Genomic DNA, 21156 nt, shown 5'->3' on the forward strand with positions numbered 1-21156 from the left:
AGAAGCAGAACCTAGAGAATGATGTCATGGAAACCAAGGTAACACAGTTTTCAGAAGGACAGAGTGAGCAAATGGAGTCATTAATCGACTGGTTTTTCACAAATCAACTGGCTGGTAAAATTTTCACAATGCCAAATGTAAGGTAAGGATTCTGAGGTCAAACTTTAAAGACTAGAAGGAGCATTGGGAGGTGGGGGTGGTAAGATTCATATTAGGAGAGCTCTACTACTTTATTACTGAAAAACTTAACAAACGCTACCTTATGATAGTGAAAACGTAGGAGACTCTAAAGTAATTAAAAGGGTGACCAACTCTAAAATCGTGGAGAAAATGAGTTCCCTTTGTGTGTGAGCTTTGCTTCTTGCTCCCAAAAGATATTAAAGCACTCCATGTTCACCTGGCAAACTTCTCCACTTCCTCCTCTAAGAGCGACACTGAACACCAGCTACTCTGTGGAGTCTCCACAGCCCTTCCCATGTAGATTTAGTTGTTTTTTTCCTCTTGTGCTCCCACTGTCCTTTGTCCACATCTCAACTATAGCACCTATCACAATGCTCTAATAATTTGGTTAATGTGTGGACAAGGACTGTGTTCGGGTTATCTGCATTACTAGCATCTACTAGTGTCTGGATCATAGAAGGCATTTGATAAATGTTTACTCCGCGAGTGAATATACTTAAACATTTGTTTTTTTTTCCATATCCACACTTGTGTATGTGTACAAATGTCTATGAAATGAAAGGGACATAACTGAGCACAGATAATGCTTTATTTAACTAGTGATATACTTTGGTCAAGAGCATTGATTTGCCAATAACTATCATGATGCAAAATGGTGGAATCTTTTTGATGAAACTAGGAACAAAACCAGTCACCCCTCTAGTCATATATTACCATTATATTAGGCAGCTACTAAATATACATGTTGGCTCATAAACCTTATTATGTGGTCTTACTCCATTCCTATTTCCTTCCAAGTTCATTTATTCTCTATTAAAAAGAGACTAACATCCTGATTTGGAACCACATGCAGAGATGGGCGTTTCTGCAAAAGTAGCACAGAAAGGAAGGGACACTGGGATTATCACTGTGGCAGCTCTCACAATTATGTGTGGAGGAAGATAGAATTGAGGCCAAGAGTGAATGGGTGTCACATTAAGCCAGTAGGTATGCCTGACAAAGGCAACATATCTGTAGGCTGTGAAAACTGGCTCATGTGAAATCACTGGCATTCACGTGAAGCAGCTGCCATAGAACATACACTGCACTGGAAAGCAAAATATTTCTCAAACATTTTACCAGTGGACAATATGGCCGGGTCACTTAATCTATGCAACTAACACACAACAGCAAATAGAAGGTATCATTATTTTTGGGAGAGTAAATGGGAAGTCACAGCTAACTATCACTCTACTCATTTATTTACAGATTCAACATAGGAAACATCACCAGGCATTCTGCCAAGCGGCAATTAATGTCAGCTATAACCCCACTCACTTCTAGCAATGAAGTAATAATAGGTATACATAAACCCACAGACTGATTCTAAGTAGGAAAGGAGATTACAAAAATAAACAGAGAAAAGGCAGACAGAAGTTCCTGACTCATGAAGACAGGTTTCTAATTGCCACAAAATAAGGACAAGTCATCAGACACTTACATCTTATTCCCAGTAATAATGAAAGATTAGGCTCCTTGCCCTGAGCACGCTGATTAAGAATACTGCACAATGCTTTCAAGTCAAACAAACAACAGGACATTTCCTTGAACAGCTGATCAATCACAGTCAAATCAAATAGTGGCCGTTTGGAAAGAACTGTCTGCTGCCTAGATTGGTCAGCTTCCTGGCCCTGATCCAATAAAGAGCATGTCTCATCTGTTTGTCTTTGGTTCTGCAAGGATAAAGAAACAAACATCAGATTGTTACAAGAGAGGAAAGGTACTCAAAGCCATACAGGTTAACATTTTCCCCCAAGTCTATAAACAAAACAGTGGAGTCATATTATATGCACATTAACCAAATTCAACTACATATATGCAGTGGAAAAAAAAAACACATAGAAAAATAATTTAAATAGTGAAAACTGTTTCTCTGTGCCATCTGATACTTTAGTGTATATCCAAAGGAGGAAACAAATCCAGTCTCTGTTTCTAGGAGTCTCTCACGTAATAAGCATGTTGGTTGTGTATGTATTTTTCTTTTTTGGGCCTCACTCTGTCACCCAGGCTGGAGTACAGTGTCACAGTCATGACTCACTACTGCAGCCTTTGACTTCCTTAGGCTCTGGTCATCCTCCCACCTCAGCCTCCTGAATATCTGGGACCACAGGTAAACACCATCACACCTGGCTAATTTTTGTATTTTTTGTAGAGAGAGGGTTTTGTCACATTGCGTAAACTGGTCTCAAACTCCTGGGGTGAAGTGATCTGCCCACCTCAGGTTCCCAAAACAAAGTATTAGGATTGCAGGTGTGAGCCACCACACCCAGCCTGTATTTTTCTATAATGAGATTTATTCCAAGAATAAAAAGAACTACAAAGTAACTCTGAACCTCACACTCTGTGGTTTTTATTGTTAGTAGCAATAGTGATTTAATTACTTTGAAACTACTTTTTGCACGTTGGTGGGGGGAAAGCATCTATGTTAATGTTGATAGGCACCAAAAACTTCAATGTAAGAGACAAAGAAATACAAAAGAAAAGAAAAACCCAACAACTCTGAACTGACCCCCAAAATTGCTACCTTCTTATCCTGAAAACTGCTAACTAAAGGTAACTTTAATTAGCTTTCCAATTGGAACTGTATTTCAGAATAACTCAACAGTCTGGGGTGATGGGGAAAAAGCTTTTTTATAGATGAATGCCAGCTAATAAATATAATAAATATATACTGTACTGTAATTATGTGAAACTGTATTCTAAAACACAAGAGAAGTAAAGGCTTGTCTTTTTATAATAATTTTGGTAAGAAACAATGGAATTAATTAACAGGCATATCAAAATCATGTCTTTAATCTGAAAATGCTCTATTAATATCTATAAAAATAAGCATCTGCTTAAATAGGTAGTGAATCATTCTTTCAAAGCAAATTGAATTTCTTCTACTCACTTCAAGCAATGCTTTTGTTAATCTCTGTAGGTTTCTTTCTTTCTTTTCCAGTTCTTCCATCATCTTTTGAGTGGTCAGTTTCTCTTTCGAAAGCTTTCCTTGCATAGACTAGAATTTTTAAAAAATTGGAAAGCAAAACAGGTTAACATGTAAAGAAAAATCTCAAACAGAAATAAGTAGCAATGTTGGCTCTGAATACTTTAGATCTTCTTTCCTCCCTATCCCCTTGGAAAATGAAGCCTTCACTTTTAAATTAATCCTTATCAGTTAGAGAGTAGCTGAATCCAAATAAAAAAGAAAAAGAAATGCCAGTTTCCCAGAATACATTTGGATTTTTTAAAATTACAGTTTTTACCAAGGAAGTTTTTAATTTGTATAAAACATGTCAAATCTGAAGTTCCTACTTAATGTGGTATTACAAATAGTTATTTCATTAACTTTTTATATGTTGAGAGTGTATTAGCAACAGATCTATACTTTTGTTTTACATTTTGCTTACAGTTAATGAGATGCAAGATAATAAGATCATGATATCATCCCTATTTTCTATCATTTGAAACATAGTTCCCATCTTTCAGTGTATAGTATTTCAAGCAGTAAATACACTGTGAACTCTGGTCAAAGGTCTATTATGGGAATTTGATAAGCTAATTTCCTTCTTACTCCTTATAAAATTGCAAATTATCTAGACATGACACCATTGTGAGTACGCCAAAGCAGCATAAAGGACATTTTGAGTCTTTGGTTAGTGTCTTATTTTTCACCTATATATTAAAAGAAAAAAATTCCATACACCCTGCAGTTATTAGTGAATTCTAAGTGTTTCTATCAACTATGTTCCTTTTATTAGACGACAAAATCAATAAACATATGACCAGAAGAGAGGTATCATTTTATTTCAGGTCTGTATTTAGTCTCAATTCTGACAATATTTCAGGTTGCTGACCACCTAAATAGCACATAATCTACTACAAAGATATTTTCTTCACATTATCTTTGGATGGAATAAGAAAAGATAGCGATCACCATGGGTTGAAATAAGACTCTATAAATATAAAGCAGTTTTATCGGTAACAGATATTCAAACTTGTTGCTTTTAAATTTCATTTGTCTGCTAAACTCTGAAAAAAAAATATTACATTTAGTAACTCAGAAGTTGGATAGAAATGAATCAAACTCTGTAACAAGTGTTTCTCCTTCCAGGGAAAAGTTGTTTTATATTCCACAAAGATGAGTCTCACAGCACAGTCAATATGGGGCTCTCTGAATATGTGTATTATTGAAAACTGAAATTTCCTTTGTAACTTCATTAGATTGAATCAATCCTTATCTGATTAAATGAACATGGAGATTTATTCACCTAGCTGAACATCTATGTTTTCTGGCTTAACAAGATTATTTGGCTGGAATCCAGAATTCAACCTAAATTTTCTCAAGATTTGTGATTGTTTATTACAATTACAGAAGAAAGGCATCATAGACACACTACTCAAACTCACATTCTAACAACAACAATAACAAAAAACTAAACCCAAGAGGGGTGTTTTATATTTTTATCAATTCAGAGTCATGTTGAATGTGACTAATAATTAGCTAATAAATCCAACTAATATGTCCCTATGTAAGGCTGATTTTAATCAATGCAGAAACAGGCAATCTTCTCCATCAGAAAAACTGAAACTGTCTGGCAGTAGTGTCATTTATCACAAAAAGGAAAATCAGATTTCTCTTATGTTGCCTGAATTCAAGGGAAGTTACCAAGAAGCACTTTAATAGGTAAAAGACATTGCAGATAGGCTTATCCTGAAAGGACCAAGTGCTGTACAATCTCTAGGATAATACTAGGTATGAGTGCTATAGTTGTCTGACAATAACATTTCGTCTGAAACATTAATTACTTCTCTATCCTAAATTGCATTAAGATATGTTTAAAAGATAAGAAAACAAGAAAGAAATTCTATCAAGAATAGCATGTGTTATTTTACAAATACCTTTTGCAGAGCATTTTTTGAAATCTCTTAAGCTCTTAAAATATATTTGCTCAAACTGGTAGTACTTTACAATGTATAAATGAAATAATCTCATGTTTTCTGAAATGAGTGTTTAGCTTTGTGAATTTCACGATAACTGTTTATCATTCACTAGACATGTAGTGGATTAATAAAATTAAAAATTAATTTGCAAAAACCTACAACAGCTCTCAAATTCTCTCAGTTTATGACATTTTAAAATTCTGCTAAGGTACTAACCTACAAGGTCTTTATAATGATCATCTTTGAAGTTGAAAAGTGGTATTAAGCAAATTTATTGTTTTGATGTAAGTATCGAGAAATGCCCCATTTACAAATAGCTTAAATGAGGGAGAACCAGGTGTGCCTTAGTTAACAGATTCTATATAATCCACAAACCTAATTTAAAAGGAATTATTTTGAAAGTAAATTTATGTTAACATTTTTACTGCACATATATACACACAAACATGCTTAACCACATAAGAAATTCACAAGGAACTTTCCTTCATGCAATCATTCATTCAGCAAAAACCATTGCCAAACACTGCTCTGTTCATTGAGTGATACATCAGTGAACAAAACAGTCAAAACTCTTGGCCCTTGTGGAACTTTATACTAGGAGAAAAAAGACCAAAAGAAATAAAATAAATATTCAAGTTACACAGTATCATATATTAGAATTTGACTAGTGCTGTGGAGAACAAACAGAGCACAGTAAGGGTCAGGAGGCTGAAATCTCAGGTAAGCAAGGGTCTGAAGGATGACAGACTGTGTCCCAGAGATACCCAGAGAGTTTCTGTCAGTACAAAGGTTCTGGGACAGATGGTGTCTTCTGTGTTTGAGAAAAAGTAAGAGAGCCAGGATGGCTGAGAATAGTAGGAGAAAGAGTCAGAGAAGGAAGACAGCATGCAGAACAGATTGTATAGGGCCTCAGAAATCAGTGTAAGAACTTCGATTTTTATTTTGGAAAAAAATGAGGATCCACTGAAGAGTTCTGAGCAGAGACATGATGTAATCTGAATTTTGTTCAAAAGGATCACTTAACCTAATGAGAGTATACTGTACACAGGAAAGGGTAGAAGCATAAAGAACCCAGATGAGAAAGGAAGACGGCTTGGAACAGGGTGGCAATGGAGAAGGCAAGGAAAAGAGGTCAGATTCTAGACATACATTCAAGGCAGTAGAATTTGCTGACAAATGTGAGGTAAGTGAGGAGTCAAGGATAAGTCCAGGATACCTGGACTGAACAAATGGAAGGGCAGAGATGCCATTAATAGGAAGTCTGAAATGTATAGCAGGGTGTTTTTCTTGGTGATGGGGAGATAAGAAATAGAAAAAAGAGGCTTTTTTATGTTTCTAAGAATCTAAGACAATGTACGGCTCAAATTCCTTTCTTAAGTTAGTTATCATCTTGTAATTTGATAAAACTTTGAAAACAATCTGCCTGGAGTTCTGCTTCTAGCATGAACTAGAAGCAGAGTTGAGGAGCTCCACAACTCTGCTTGTGGAGGTGAGGAGCTCCACAGACCCACCCCTCAATGAAATTGGTGAATATTACAATTTAACATTTCTGGAAATGTTCCTAAGAGCATATAGCAAATGAAGAAACATTTACTCAAGAATATCTCTGCTTCACAAAAGGATTCTAGGAGGAAAAAAATGAAACAAAACTCAACTCCATTTCTGCCTTCTCACATTTCATTGAGATGGAAATTCTACTTCAGACTGACAGAGCCAGTAACACAGGGTTCCCTCTCCTCCCAAATCCTAGTTAGAGAGTTCTCTTCTCAGAAAAGATAGGGCATCAACATTTATCATCCTAGCAAAGGCTGTTTTAGGCAACGACATACAACCAAGAGGTGGGGGGCTCCCTTCTTCTACCCAGATCCCCTTACGGGATGGAAGCTTACATTGAGTGCAGAACCCTTGACCCTTGGCCCAGCTTGTGGGGCACTGGTTCTATGCTGGGAAGTCAAAAAGACGTAGAGCTGCTGCCCCAACTCACTCCAGTGAGTGTTCAGCTACTAGAGTGGGGATACCATTCAGAAGTTTGCCACTGTCCCCACACCAATTAACTTGGCTTAAGAGATTTTCCTGAGTAAAAGTAGTCCATAGAACTAGAAGTTCCAAAGTCTCTCTATAGGAATTCACTTCATTTGCAACAGTGTGACGTTCAAGCCTTAGAGCACTCAAAAACATTGGAGGTTGTGGTGAAAGGCAGTTGGCAGGATACTATTAGACCCATTAGCCCTATAAGCTAAATCCATAGACTAACTACTTTCCCAGGGAGAAACAGAGAGATAGCTGTGAAGAATACTCCTGAGGTCAGAACAAATCTCAAACACTAACCTAATGAACTATCCCTTCAAAAGAGCTAGAATGGATCAGTTTGCGAAGCAATTTATGCCACAGGGTATTGTTGAAAACAACAGACTGATTGGCTGACAATTAGTGGAGCCTAACAGCTGGTTATGGTCAAGAGTCACAAAAGACCATATATACATTTGTATGAAATGTTTAAAATAGGTATATTTATAGACATAGAAAGTGGATCAGAGGTGAGATGACTGGAGAAGTGGATGGGGGCTTAGGCAAGTGACAAAAATGAGGCTTCCATTTGAGATGATAAAAATGTTCTAAAATTGACTGTGGTCTTGGTTCCGCTTATCTGTGAATATACTAAAACGTATTGAATTGCACATGAATTGAAGGTGACTTGTATCTTAAAACTGTTACTGCTTGAGTTCCTTGTCTTCTAACTTCTGGAAAAAATGTATTTTCTGGTTTATAAGTGAGATCTACCAAAATACGTTAAATGTGTTTGATGACACCTAAGTATCTTAGAAACTAAACTTGTTTTTTAAATTTAAACCTCAGTCTTTCTCTCCAGTTCCCACTCTTTGGTCCACTGAGCATGCTGAGGATTGTAATACTTCCTAAATGCTCTAGTTCTACTGCCAGACCATATGGCAAAGTTAGGGACTGCCTGAGGAACTTAATAATACATTATTCAACTTCATCCCAGAGACACTGATTCATTAGGTTCACAATAGGGCCCAGAAATACATATCTTAAAAAGTATTACAAATAATGTGAATATTCATAAAGATTTGGTGACTACTCATAGCACAAATAGGCCCAAGAACATTCTTCCATGATTCAAGTGAGCTGTCTTCCCTCGTACAACTCCCCACTCTGACATAACTGATTTTTCAAAAGTTAAATCCACCTTTTACACATTGTTTCTGACATATCTTAATTATGCAACTATAACATGCATACAACAAATCTACATGAACAGTAAAGACCGTTCTCTTTACCAGCACAGAGACTACAGTGAGTGTTTTTTTTTTTTTAAGCTACTTTTCACAGAAGGCATTATTTGGCTGGTAGGTTTTTCAAAATTTAGTATTAACTTCTGATAAGAATACTTTTAGTTTTTCACTCATCATAAGCAATTTTACAGAAGTAAATGCTTCCAAAATTAAACTTTAGAAAAAGTACTTTATTTCAAGACATAACACAATTCGGATAACAAAAAAATAGGAGACAAACATCACACAATGTTAAGGGAAAACATTAAAGCAATCGATATTTAAAAGAGTTATGTTCTACCTATAAGACATTCCATTGACTTATGATCCATTTTCCCACTATTTCTACTGAGAAAAACTGCTAGATGAAGGATTTATGAGATTTGCTAAAAATTGGAATAGAATTTTCTTGGGCTGTGGGAACATCTCGATGTGTTATAAATAGAACAGACTGTCACAGTTTGGAGATTGGTGGTTCCAACCATGCCCGAGTAAACAGTCTTAAATGTCCTCTAACGTATTATTCTGTCTTCTGTCATAGTATAATTTTCTATTGATAGCTGTCAATTTAGATATGCCATTTAAATGCCTAAGTTCTTGCAATTAGTAAATATTTTAATGTCAGAGAAAACAAGCAAACATTACAAACCTCTATGTCCTCTGCCAAAAGATTACAATAACAGCTCACTGAAAAAAGCTTACGGATGTGAAATGTGCTTTTGAGAAATAAGTAAGAAGGAAGGTAATGCCCAATGAAGAACTCAATCATATTCTGACTGTAGCCATATGTTCATGGAACTGACACGGAACATTCTACCGCAAAATGTCTTTATATACTGTATACTGACAGAAGAAAAAACCTATAGGAGAAGCAGCCAGGCTAGCTCTACTAGTTTTATGGATATAAGGAAGGGCAACACTTCTAAAAGGTCAATGAGTAAACAAGGTATTTATGCCAGTTAACAATATGACCTAGACAGTTGAACAAAACAGTAGATAAATCTGTATTTTTACAGTACTAAACTCAATTTCCAAATTAGCATATACTTTTATATGAAGTATTACTTTTTCTATATTCAACAACAAATATAGTATAACTAGTAGAGGAATGATTTCTCTCCAACTTTGAAAGCTGTGAATAAATAAACGTGCCAGTGACCTATAACAGGTAAGTATTTATTTGACTTTTGTGGCAAAATAATAAACTATAGCTGTATTTTGAACACAGCATCTAAATATGAAACAATGCCCTATTTTTATCTCCTATAAATTGGACATAAAATGTACATAGCCTGGGATTTTATTTTTCCCTTTTGGGAGTAAATTTAAACTATATGAATAACTTGCTTATTACCAAGGAAATGCAGTGCACCAAATCAAGACAAATGAACTTCAAACAAATTTGGTGTTCTCGACAATTTGCAAAGACATAAAGAGGCAGTAACACATGAAATTCTAACAGTACCAAGTTATCTTTGCCTACTGAATACTCCAAAATGGAAAAACATCCAAGCACTGTGGAGGAAGAAAGAATATCCAAACTATAGCGACAATGAGCTTTTACATAAAATTAATACTATAGTGATAGTCAAAATGCATAATTAAAAATAATTGGGAGGCTCTCTGCTATCGTTTATTATATAGTATTTTGTGTTATTTTAGATAGGTGAAGATATTTGAAGAAATTCAAAAACAGAGCTATAGCATATGGAAAGGACATCATAATCTACATAGGTACAAGCTGGCCATTCTTTATGTAAGCAGATAAGGAAAAATCACACAGCTTTAAAGAAGTAGGAAGTGAAGGGAGTTGCTCTATTAGGTATATCAGTTTGATAATACACACCCATTAATTATGTCTATTAACCACAACAGAAAGCAACAGGAATATTTTTTCAAACCAAAGTGTTCTTTTCAGTGTTTCCAATGCTAGGGAAATAATTAGTGTTCCTCTTTTCAGAATAAGCAATATTTTCAGGTTTTTATAGAGCATATACCTTTTAGAAAAAGGTCATCAAAAACGACCAAATACAAACAAAATTTCTGTCTTTTTAAATGATAAGGGGCCAAAAAATAACATGAGTTTAAAACTAGTACATAATTTTCTCATTATATGAGTCATATTCATCTCCAGCTTTGCTATTCAAATACCACGTTCACAAATATAGCTATTTCGGCCAGCTATCAACATTTATTGTCTGTCTCTGTGACCTAAATCTATAGATCTCTGTCTCTAGATGTGCAGACCTTGATGGTCAGAATGGGCAAATGAGATGTTAAGAACAAAAAAGAAAAGAAATCCAAAAAAGTCATTGATTCAAAGGACAACAGAATTAATGATTATAGTGTCTAGGCCCCAATATTTGGAAATAAATGCATCTCATTAATTTTATTTCAATTCTCTACATAGTTTGAAGAAATAAAAGATTTGTGTTTGCTGAAGCATTTTAATAACAAAGAACAGTAAGGCCTATAATTGCATATTCTTCTACATATTCATTTATGTATGGTCATGACATATTTACATGTGACTACAGACTTGGTTAACATGTAAGAGTAAATTGCAGTAAGATGCCTCCACAAATGGGGAAAAAATGCACATTTCAATGAATGCAAATATATACTGAACACCTATAATGTGACAGTATGTGATAAATGAAATCTTACAAGTCATTAAAGTTTCAATGCCAAAGTTCACATGTTGATTATTCTTAATTTAGATTGAGATAACTTGTATTAGATTTACTTCTCGGAAAATGTGCCCAAGTAAAATAGAAATTTCTTGAATTATGGTCCAGAATAAGTCACATAACAATGGCTGAGGAAATCTAACAATCTAGAGATTCTAATGGGTTATGGAACAACTGAAGTTTTGTCTGTAGGAATACAAAATAAATTTTATAACCTCTGTCAATCAATCCATCAGGCTCATACATTTATTGATAAATAATACAACCAAAAGACAAAGACTGTATATAATGGCAAATCATTTACTACTTTTACTTTGATTTTAAGAAGTAACAGTAAAATTAGGAGGTATAGAGCTAAACATTTTTCAGCAAAAGATGTCCAATGGCTTCCCATCACACTTAGAATAACGGCCTCACAATTCCTGAACTCCAGGCTAACAGACTGTGCTGTTCTTAGAGCATACCAGGTATATAAAGGGCATTTGTTGCTCCCTTTGCTTGAAATGCTCTTGCCCTGGATGTCTTCATTCAGATCCCTGCTCAAATATTGCCTCTTCAGGAAAAACATCATGACCACTCTATGAAATGTAGCACTCTCTAGCCTACTTTTTAAAATAACATTTTTAACAGCAATTTTTTTCACAGCACCTGGCATTCATTATGTTGGTTTTGTATTCTCTCCAACTCACCCCCCTAGAATGGTCAGGCATGTGACATGTTCACTGATGAATCTTTATAATTTTTGAAGGATTAATTTACCAAACAGCAAAAACTGGAAGATTAATATTAAAGAATTTGCAACTCTACCTCAGTGCTACACATATCATCTTTCCATACAATACATGCATGCTTTAATATCTGCAGGTTAAATAAGCATTAAGAGTATATCAGAATATAGCTAAATTAAAATAAGCACAAAATATTCCTTACCTGAATTTCTAAAATCATTCTGTCAATCTCATCTTGTTGGCTGTCTATTATCTAAAACAAAAAAATAAATACATCTGATTCAAATAATTTTTACATCACTTCTTAAAAGTACCAACGTTTCAAGAAAACACAGCACAGAAATTTATAAATTTATTTTTAAGAAGGGTCTTTTTAAAAAACTGAAAGTATCCTTATGATTTGGATCACACAAGTATAAAACTACAAAAGACTTCCTCTAGTTCTTGATAAAACTTTTCTCAAATTTATACAATTTTTAAGAATAACTTTGAGACAGACTGAATAATTAAGGAAGGAAAAAGATATCCTTTTGTTTTGACTTTTATTTCAATTATTTAATTTTGTTTGAATTGCTATGGTCCTTCAAACAAAGACATTCAAACTGGAAATTATATAAGCAATTAAATATTTACAAAATATAAATCACATAAAGTAGCTATAAATTATGTATCTATACACACATATCCACTTAGTATAGATTTCACGTTTATGATCAAAGGTATCTACTGACCTTACTAGCAGTCTCATTTTGTTGTCTGAGATTATCATTTTCATTCTGAAGCTGTTTTGCATCTAACATGGGAAGGCGGATTCCATCTTCAAGGCATCTTTCTACTTTTTGTTGCAAACTATTTCAAAAGACAATTATATGATGAAAATAAGCTCTATTTGCTGATTTTGGTAATGATTTCAACATAAATAATGTCCTTTTTAGGTTCTGTATTTTTTAATCAACCAATAATCAAGACCCACAGACAGTATATGAAAAAGTGTTACTTATATTTCATACAAGTAAGAAGGGTCCATAGTTAGCTAGAGGCTATCTTTTCAGAAATGGCAAATTTGAGACCAGAGTCCAGAGTTGCTCAGTATGTGACATCCTTAGGCCCAGATGAAGTTCTTCATTACCCAAATCTGAGCTCTGAAGTCTAACTCGTGTTCTTTACTTTTCCTCTAAAAGCAGAGTTCCTTGATTAAGATGACTGTTGCACAGAACCTAAGAATATGTATACACATCTTTTGTCCTTTATTCTAAGCTCAGCAGAAGTTTGTTTGTAAGAAGAGCTGTTGCCTAAACCATCAGAATTACATTTCTCTTTCATTTCCTTTTTTTTTTTTTTTTACTTTTACTTTAGGTTTGTGGGTACACATGCTGGTTTGTTACACAGATAAACTCGTGTCATGGAGGTGTGCTGTACAGGTTATTTTGTCACCCAGGTACTAAGCCTACTACCCAAGTTATTTTTTCTGCTCCTCTCCTTCCTCCCACCCTCCACCTTCAAGTAGGCCCTAGTGTCTGTTGTTTCCTTCTCTGTGTTCATGAGTTCTTCTTCATTATAACTTGACAGAACACTTTCTTATGCTATCCATGGAACACAGTTGCATTTTAGAAGGGGAAACAACAAAAGTAAGACTGCAGATTCAAAATAAAAAGGCAAAAGGGGCAGAGGGGGAAGGTGCTAGAAAGAAAGAACAGTAATGTTTGGTTAAAAGAAGTCACATCATTAGACAATAATTACCAAAACAAAACCAAAATAATAGCAGCAAGAAACCAGAAATAGCTCTACTTTAGCTTGAATCATACTCAAGCATTGCAGAGTACTAAAAGGAAGACTTCTTATAAATTGGGTTTTGATATTTTCATTATTTTTCTTTTTTTCAAGAATTATGGCTATTCTATGCTTTGTCTTTCAAAAACAGAAGAAATGCCCTATCCAGATTGTGAAAAGAGAACTGACAGTCCTAGATGGTACAATAAGGGCCTCAGATGTTTACAAATAATGGCGCCAGACACATCTGTATTTATTATCGATGTAGTGTACTGTTGTGTAATACATTGTCATAATTATTTGCTTTTTTCAGTCTGAAGCGTAAAACAAATTATTTCTATTTCAGAATGAGATTTTTGTTTGTTTTGTTTTACCAATTCAGTGTCAAGATACTACTTCCAGACATTTCATGAGGAACAATATGCATTAAAAATATTAAAGTCTTTCAAATAAAAAAATGAGCCAGCTACGAAGAGAGGAACTGTCATGGCAAAATGCCCAATAAATTTTATTTCATTTATACATTTTTAGGTTATATAACATGTTTAATTCAAAAAGTAAAGTATCTCTTAAAGTGGTACCTACTACTGCATTACTAAGGAGCTCACCCATCTTTTTCACTTTAATTTTCAGGTCTAATGGGAAGCTTTTCTTATTTAATGTATAAATTGCAAAGGTTCTTAAGTATTCATAGAACAGGAAGCTTAGAAATATTATACAAAACAGATAAATGTAATTATATAATTCACAATCACATATACATCTGAAGTTCTTTGGAACTCAAGGAATATTATCTTATAGAGCTGAAAAAACTGTGATACCATCCTCAACCCTTTGATCCTTTATATCTATTTGAAATCAAGAGAAATTTTTGGACATGGTATCATCTCTGATAGTATCAAGATGAAATTTAAAAGTGGAAAATGTTATCTGAAATGCACCATACTAATCTTTCCAAAACAAGAATATGAGGTTCAGTGTTTCCATAAAACCTAATAAAAGATAAAGTCTAAATAAAAGAGAAAGCATACAATCTAAAAGCACACAACAGAACAAAGCAACACTCAAATTATTTTCAGGTATGGCTCATTCTGTTCCTAAAGCAACACAGCTTTAATTTATAATTATAATGCTCTATATGACAGAACAGATATAGTGTCTCTTTTCATTTTATCAGTAAAGATGAAAGAAAAAGCTATATGGTTGAATTAGTGCAGATCAGAAAGTTGTTCTGACACTAAAGAACAGGGCATAAGATGAAAAGTTATAAAAAGGAAAATTTAAGAACAAGCAGCAGAAAATAGGAGACAAAAGCAGAATTAAAGGTATATGATTTGTTTTGGGAGCTGAGATGATGAGAAACATGTGTCTTCTCATTCAAACTGAATTGTCCCAGAAATCAAAAATTTTTTTGCATTGAAACCCAAGGAAAAAAGTAGGTCAAGGCATATTTAAGACTCAAAGTAGTAGTAAAGCAATATTAACATGAAATTGACATGTAATCAGATGGATTTTTATTTAAAAGCTAAGAATAAATTGAATTGTAAAATTGATGTAAGTATGAAGATTGTATTTCTTGCATTTCGCTTCTGTTCCTTTGTTGCTTTATTCTTCAGGATAGTTTTATCTATTTATAGTTGGTAATATTAAGGTTTAAGTTTTGCAAAACAGAACATCCATATCTATACATATAAAATACTTCCTTAGGTTTTTCAGGGATCCAATATTAACTTCCAAGTTTAATAAACACAAACTGAATTTGCAAATGGTATTCATTGTACTTACAACTGTATTAATTGAGTCCCATGAGGCAAGATATGCAAGTAAATCTGGAAGATAGATGGCAAAACTGCTGTATCTTTTACTTGCAGTAAAGGGAAACAGGAGCCAATTACTTCAATTTGATATATTCCATTAAGGAGTGCAATTCGAGTATTTTGCTGGCCCCTTTTTTGTTATTTACAATTTTTACTTTTTTTTTTGATAAAGCCATTAGATAAAGGGTTTGTATTAATATTTTCAGTCTTCATTTGTATGAGTTTTTATTTTTACTATTTTCAACAGAAACTTTTGGCAAGATATCAATATATTGTTGAGACTCCCTAATCCAAAAACCTGAAATCTGAAATGTTTCAAAATCCAAAACTTTTTAAGCATGGAAATGATGCTCAAAGGAGATACTCATTGGAGCATTTCAGATTTTGGATTGTCAGATTAGAGATGCTCAGTGGGTAAGTACTTGGCAAATATTCCAAAATCCAAAAAAATCTGAAATCTAAAACATTCCTGCTCACAAGCAGTTTGGAAAAGGGATGAGCATCCTGTAGTACATCTTTAAATTAAGGAGAGTAAAATAACTTATAAATTAGTTTAAGTAAAATGTTTTATGAAAAATATGAATAAAATAAAAGGATTCAGAAAATTTTCTTACCTCTGAACAGTAGTTACTAACTCCTTTTCTTTCTTTTTCTGGCATATTAACTGTGTCTCTTTATCTTGACACTGCTTTTTGATCTCTTCAATTTTTTTTTCTGTATCTATCAAAGCCTCTTGTAAATTCTTATTTTTTTCTTCCAGAATCTGCAGCTAAGGAGAAATTTTTTACAGTTCATTACACATGAAATATTAAATATGCTTCTATTAGAAACTGTTACCGTGTTGGCAGGGATTGACAGACTTGTAGCTAAAAAAAAAATCACACTGCATTTTATCTAGAGTATTAGCACTCCATCTCCTCTGTGTGAAAGGCACCTACAAGAATGGAATTACAAGGAAGAGAATAGGGTTAGAAATTTGTAGAAGACTGAGAAAGGTTAATTTTAAACTTAATTTTCTTTTAATTGTAATAAATATACAACTTTATACTGTCTTAACAATTTTCAAGTGTACAGTTCAGTTGTGTTAGGTATATTCACATTGTGCAACTAATCTCCAGAACTCTTTATCTTGCATAACTGAAACTCTGTATCAATTAAACAACTCCCTGTCTATCCCTCCCCCCATTCCCTGGTAACCAACTTTTCACTTTCTGTCTCTGTGACTGAATTCTTAAGGTATCTCATTAAGTGGAATCATACAGTATTTGTTTTTTTGTGACTAGCTTATTTCACTTTGCAAAATATCCTCCAGGTTAATCCACATGATAGCATGTGTCAGAGTTTCCTTGTTAAGGCGAACAGTATTTCACTGTATTTATATACCACCTTTAGTTTACCCATTTATCTGGTCATGGACACTTGGGCTGCTTCCACCTTTTGCCTATTGTGAATAATTATCTTATAAGCACGGGTGTACAAATATCTGTTCAAGACCCTTAACTGCCACCCCAATGGATGTTAGGTATTTTCTTACATATTTTCTAATACACATTGCCCTCTGTTCCTGCTCATGCAACCTCCTGCAGTCCTTAAGTTCCTTTCTGACTTTAATCTTAGTTTTTACAAATTATAAATTAATGTAAAATAAACAGAATGCAACATAGGTCTTAAAGGATGCACAGTGACACTCCTTAGATTAGACTAATGACTCTCGAGTGAGGGTAATTTTACCCCCAGAGGACATTTGGAAATCTCTGTTTACATTTTGGGTTTGGGATAAAGGAGAAGGAGCACTGCTACTGGCACTTAGTGGGTAGAGGGCAGATATATGGATGTAGAAGTGCACCCTTCAATGATCAAGACAGACCCCTGTAACAAAAAATTATCTGCCTCCAAATGTCAATAGTGCTGAGGTTGAGAATCCCTGGCTTAGAACAACTCTGGGAAGAGAATGAAGAGTAGATCTAGTGGATTTATAAATAAGGTTTCAAGACAGTGGGCCTCACCTGAGTTAGGAGAAAGACTCTGAGGTATTGTTAAGAAAAAAAAAAAAAAAAGTAGAAGTCAGAGGAGTGAATTGAGGTCATAGGTCAAGGTGTAAGAAAAAAACATATATATAAAGATCAAGAAGAATGAAGAAAATAAGTATCTAGAAAGATACTTAACAAAAGGTCTTGTCGAGCCTTGGTGAATCCTAGAGACTGTTGGAAAGCACCAGAACTGGGGGTGTGTGCATGTGTGTGTATGGGGTAGGGGTTGGCAGACTGGTTTAGAAACTAACTTCTACGGTAGTTAACAGAGTTACAACACAGGATCAATAGGAAGGTAATCACTTATTAACTGACAAGAAATATCTACTTATGCATGCTTAGATAAACAAAGTTTCTTATTAGAATTAAGTCCCCAAAACAGCAATTAAACACATGGATTTAATTTATAGTTAGCCAAATTTCTAAAGAGTCAAGTTAACATGTTTTCATGTCATTTAAAGATAAGCATTTTATTTCATGTTACCTGTAGACTCTGACTCTGTACATCATCTAGAGTTGGAAGATCAGCCAGATACTTTTCCAAGGTCTCGATTCTTCTCTGCTTTTCTTTATTTTGTTCAGATTCCTTCTGGCATTTCTTTTTCAGACTACTAATGTATCGATCTCTAGTTTTAAGCTGAAGAAAACAATTACGAATCTTCATTAGTTTTGAGTCATTAAAAGACATAACAAAACCAACACTTTACTATTAGACACTGCTGAATTCACCATCAGTTTCAGGTTATAGCGAAGGCCACTAGCAACTCAATTAAGATTTACCTTATTTCATTCTAAGATTTACACTTGCCGAGTGTGGTGGCTCATGCCTGTAATCCCAGCACTTTGGGTAATCAAGGTGGGCTGACCAGCCTGGCCAACATGGCAAAACCCTGTCTCTACTTAAAAAATACCAAAAAAATTAGCTGGGCGTGGTGGTACGTGCCTGTAGTCCCAGCTCCTTGAAAGGCTGAGGTATGAGAATCACCTGAACCAGGGTGGCAGAGGTTGCAGTGAGCCGAGATTGTGCCACTGCACTCCTGCCTGGGCGACAGAGCAAGACTTTGTCTCAATTTAAACAAAAAACAAACAAAAAAAGATTTATATCTAAAAAAATTTATGTCACTGAAATCAAGAGTTTAGGGCGTATTTGCTTTTACCATGGATGGCATCCTATAAATTGCCATCAATCAGGGGGCAGTAGTGACGTAGTTTTTATTGCCTACACATGTGCAAATTTGGTCACGGCTGTTCATATCCTTGTCATTTCAATATTGTTATACATATGTACAAACTATGTGTTGAGTTTAAATGATGTCTAAATGCCTAAACAATGTTACATTACAATTTAGTATGGAACAAGGTTACTGGGTGCCCAGACAGGCACAGAAAAAAAGCCTTTGAAATCAGTGAAGTATTCATCTCTGAAGGAATGACTCCGATTTCTTAGTTTTTGCATAGCTATACCCAAATGCTTTATGTGAACGAAGAGAGGAAGATACTGCAAGTAACTAAAACTATTTCATTACTAACAGACTTGCAGAGAAATTGCTTATCATGCACCAAACAATGCAACTAAAGCTGAAAGAATATACCAAATACTTAGGGGCAGATAATGGACTAGTGAAACTAATCCACACCTCGAGCAACACTACTGTTTAAGGCACTGTGTCATAACTGAATTTGCAGCATATTTTCTTTCTAAAAACCATAAAATAAAGGTGTCTTACTATTGATGTCATTTTAGGATTGATAAAGTATAGTAACTGAACACTTATTTCAGCTGGTATGTACAACTGATAATGTGTACATATCATGGTATATACACACATGATAATGATTCTAGTAAATCCCAATTCATACAGGCTGAAAGTCAGATTTTCAGGTACTTTTTACCTACCATTCCATGAAATATGCAATCTTTAAATTTCATATCTCATAGCCAAAGCTCTTTCATATTTACTCCTATTTACCTTAAATTACCAATCTTCCAAACATTTAATCCTCTTTTGAAACTTACAGGGTTCTAAAATATTTTTACAGTGTTTTCCCATGTTCACTGGGAAAATAACTGGCAATAATTAGCAGTAAGATGGATTATTCTTTCAAATTTTATTAAAGCCAATACTTGTTCTTTAGCTTTAATAAAATTTGAAAGAAACTAGTTTCTTTCATGCATATTCTAATTTCTTTCAGGTCTAATGTGTAACGATTTTTAAAACTTCATGTGGAAAAATTATTCATTTCACCAGTGACGTTAGCATCTACTTATGACCTTTGGTAAGGAGCAACACTGGTAAGACAAACACATCCTATTATGTCTTGAGGCTTTCTTAGGATTAAAGGTAAATGTGCTGGTGTGACAGTTTACCCTGTGATCTATCAGAATGGAAAACCTTACATACTGTTGGCACTGGTGGTGACTATATAATACAACTCCCTTAATACAGGTGAGGCCCAAAGATCTTTAGTGACTTAACAAGTCATAAAATCAGAAGTCGAATTTGAATCTAGATCATCTGACTGAAAATCAACTTTCTTTCAGTTCTTCCTTATGACTTATTATCAGGTTCTTATTTCAGTAACCAGCTGTGCTTGGATTTCCCATCAACCAAGCCTGCTCTTGCCTTAGCAAATGACCCTGTACATTACAGAGGTAAACATGATAAAGCAACCTATGTTTAGTTAATGCTAACTTGGACTCAACTGTCTAAATGTATTAAATGTGACAAAATGATGCCTCAAAAAGCAGTGACTGGCATAGGTCTGTCTGTGTGCAAAGATGTCCTACTTTTCTTCTTTTTCTTTTGGTTGGCCAACTCTCTTTGCTGTCACGTCAAGCTTGCTTCCCTTGATCACAAATTGCTGCCAACACTCTCCTATGGGACACTGTCTCTGTTATTTGTTGGTCACATGTTGATCATACATATTCACTGGGTCTTGGGTTTTTTTTCAGCCCTGCTCACAGATGACAAGCTCGCTGTTTTGTTTTTTGGTGTTTCATTTTTTTTGAACTGCCAAGTTTTGTGTTGTTCCGTACAAATAGAGGTTACACAAGTCTGAACTGCATTAATCACCTCCAGATAAATGAGGTGTCATTAGTAAATCTTCTCTATTCTATTCATACAAGGCTAAGCTTTTCTTTTCAAAGAGGAATGATGCAATACTGATATCATTCCTAGAAGGTAACAGGAAGGACAAGTTTTATAAGAGGTTCACAAACGGTTACTTTTCTTTATTGTCTGTCTCTTTAAAGAAAGAACTCAAAAGAATTCTATTATTATTACCACATTGTTTTTTCTGTCATAGAATCTGTCTTTGATAAGGATTACAGAGTAAATGCCAAAAGAAACAATATGATCCAATCTTGTGTGGACCCAAAGTGCTGTTTGTTTAGTTGATTTGTTATCAAGGAGCCTGTTCTTACTAACCTATGCACTCCCTTCAAGAACTGAAGTCATCTCCATATGCTCTGACACAAACTCTGCCCTCTACATTTATCCCCTCTCCTCAAGTTTCTCTGGTATATACATTTCCATTCTTAACTGCCTCACTCACACAGAAGCTACTCCTCTTCTTTTCCAAGAGTAACTCTACCATATTTGCATCTGTTATCAACCCTTCCCTATGTCTCCTATGAACTTGCTCCATTAGGCACCCACTCTGACAACTTTGATCTCTCTCTCATT

At 34.6% G+C, this 21156-nt stretch overlaps 1 protein-coding gene across 5 annotated transcripts in view; it reads right to left on the minus strand.

The window, feature by feature from the left end:
* Positions 1 to 21156, minus strand: part of CEP85L (centrosomal protein 85 like) — a 233494-nt gene that overhangs the window by 6444 nt on the left and 205894 nt on the right. For all 5 annotated transcript variants that reach the window (XM_073022433.1, XM_008007220.3, XM_008007222.3 and 2 more), the window contains 6 exons: positions 17955 to 18107; positions 16055 to 16209; positions 12585 to 12702; positions 12056 to 12106; positions 3110 to 3217; positions 1661 to 1892 (listed from right to left, as the gene is read on the minus strand). In XM_073022433.1, the coding sequence (XP_072878534.1) occupies positions 1661 to 1892; positions 3110 to 3217; positions 12056 to 12106; positions 12585 to 12702; positions 16055 to 16209; positions 17955 to 18107 (817 nt within the window). The remainder of the gene's footprint in view (positions 1 to 1660; positions 1893 to 3109; positions 3218 to 12055; positions 12107 to 12584; positions 12703 to 16054; positions 16210 to 17954; positions 18108 to 21156) is intronic.

The sequence above is a fragment of the Chlorocebus sabaeus genome, chromosome 13 (genome assembly GCF_047675955.1).
Source record: "Chlorocebus sabaeus isolate Y175 chromosome 13, mChlSab1.0.hap1, whole genome shotgun sequence".
Taxonomy (NCBI): Eukaryota; Metazoa; Chordata; class Mammalia; order Primates; family Cercopithecidae; genus Chlorocebus; species Chlorocebus sabaeus.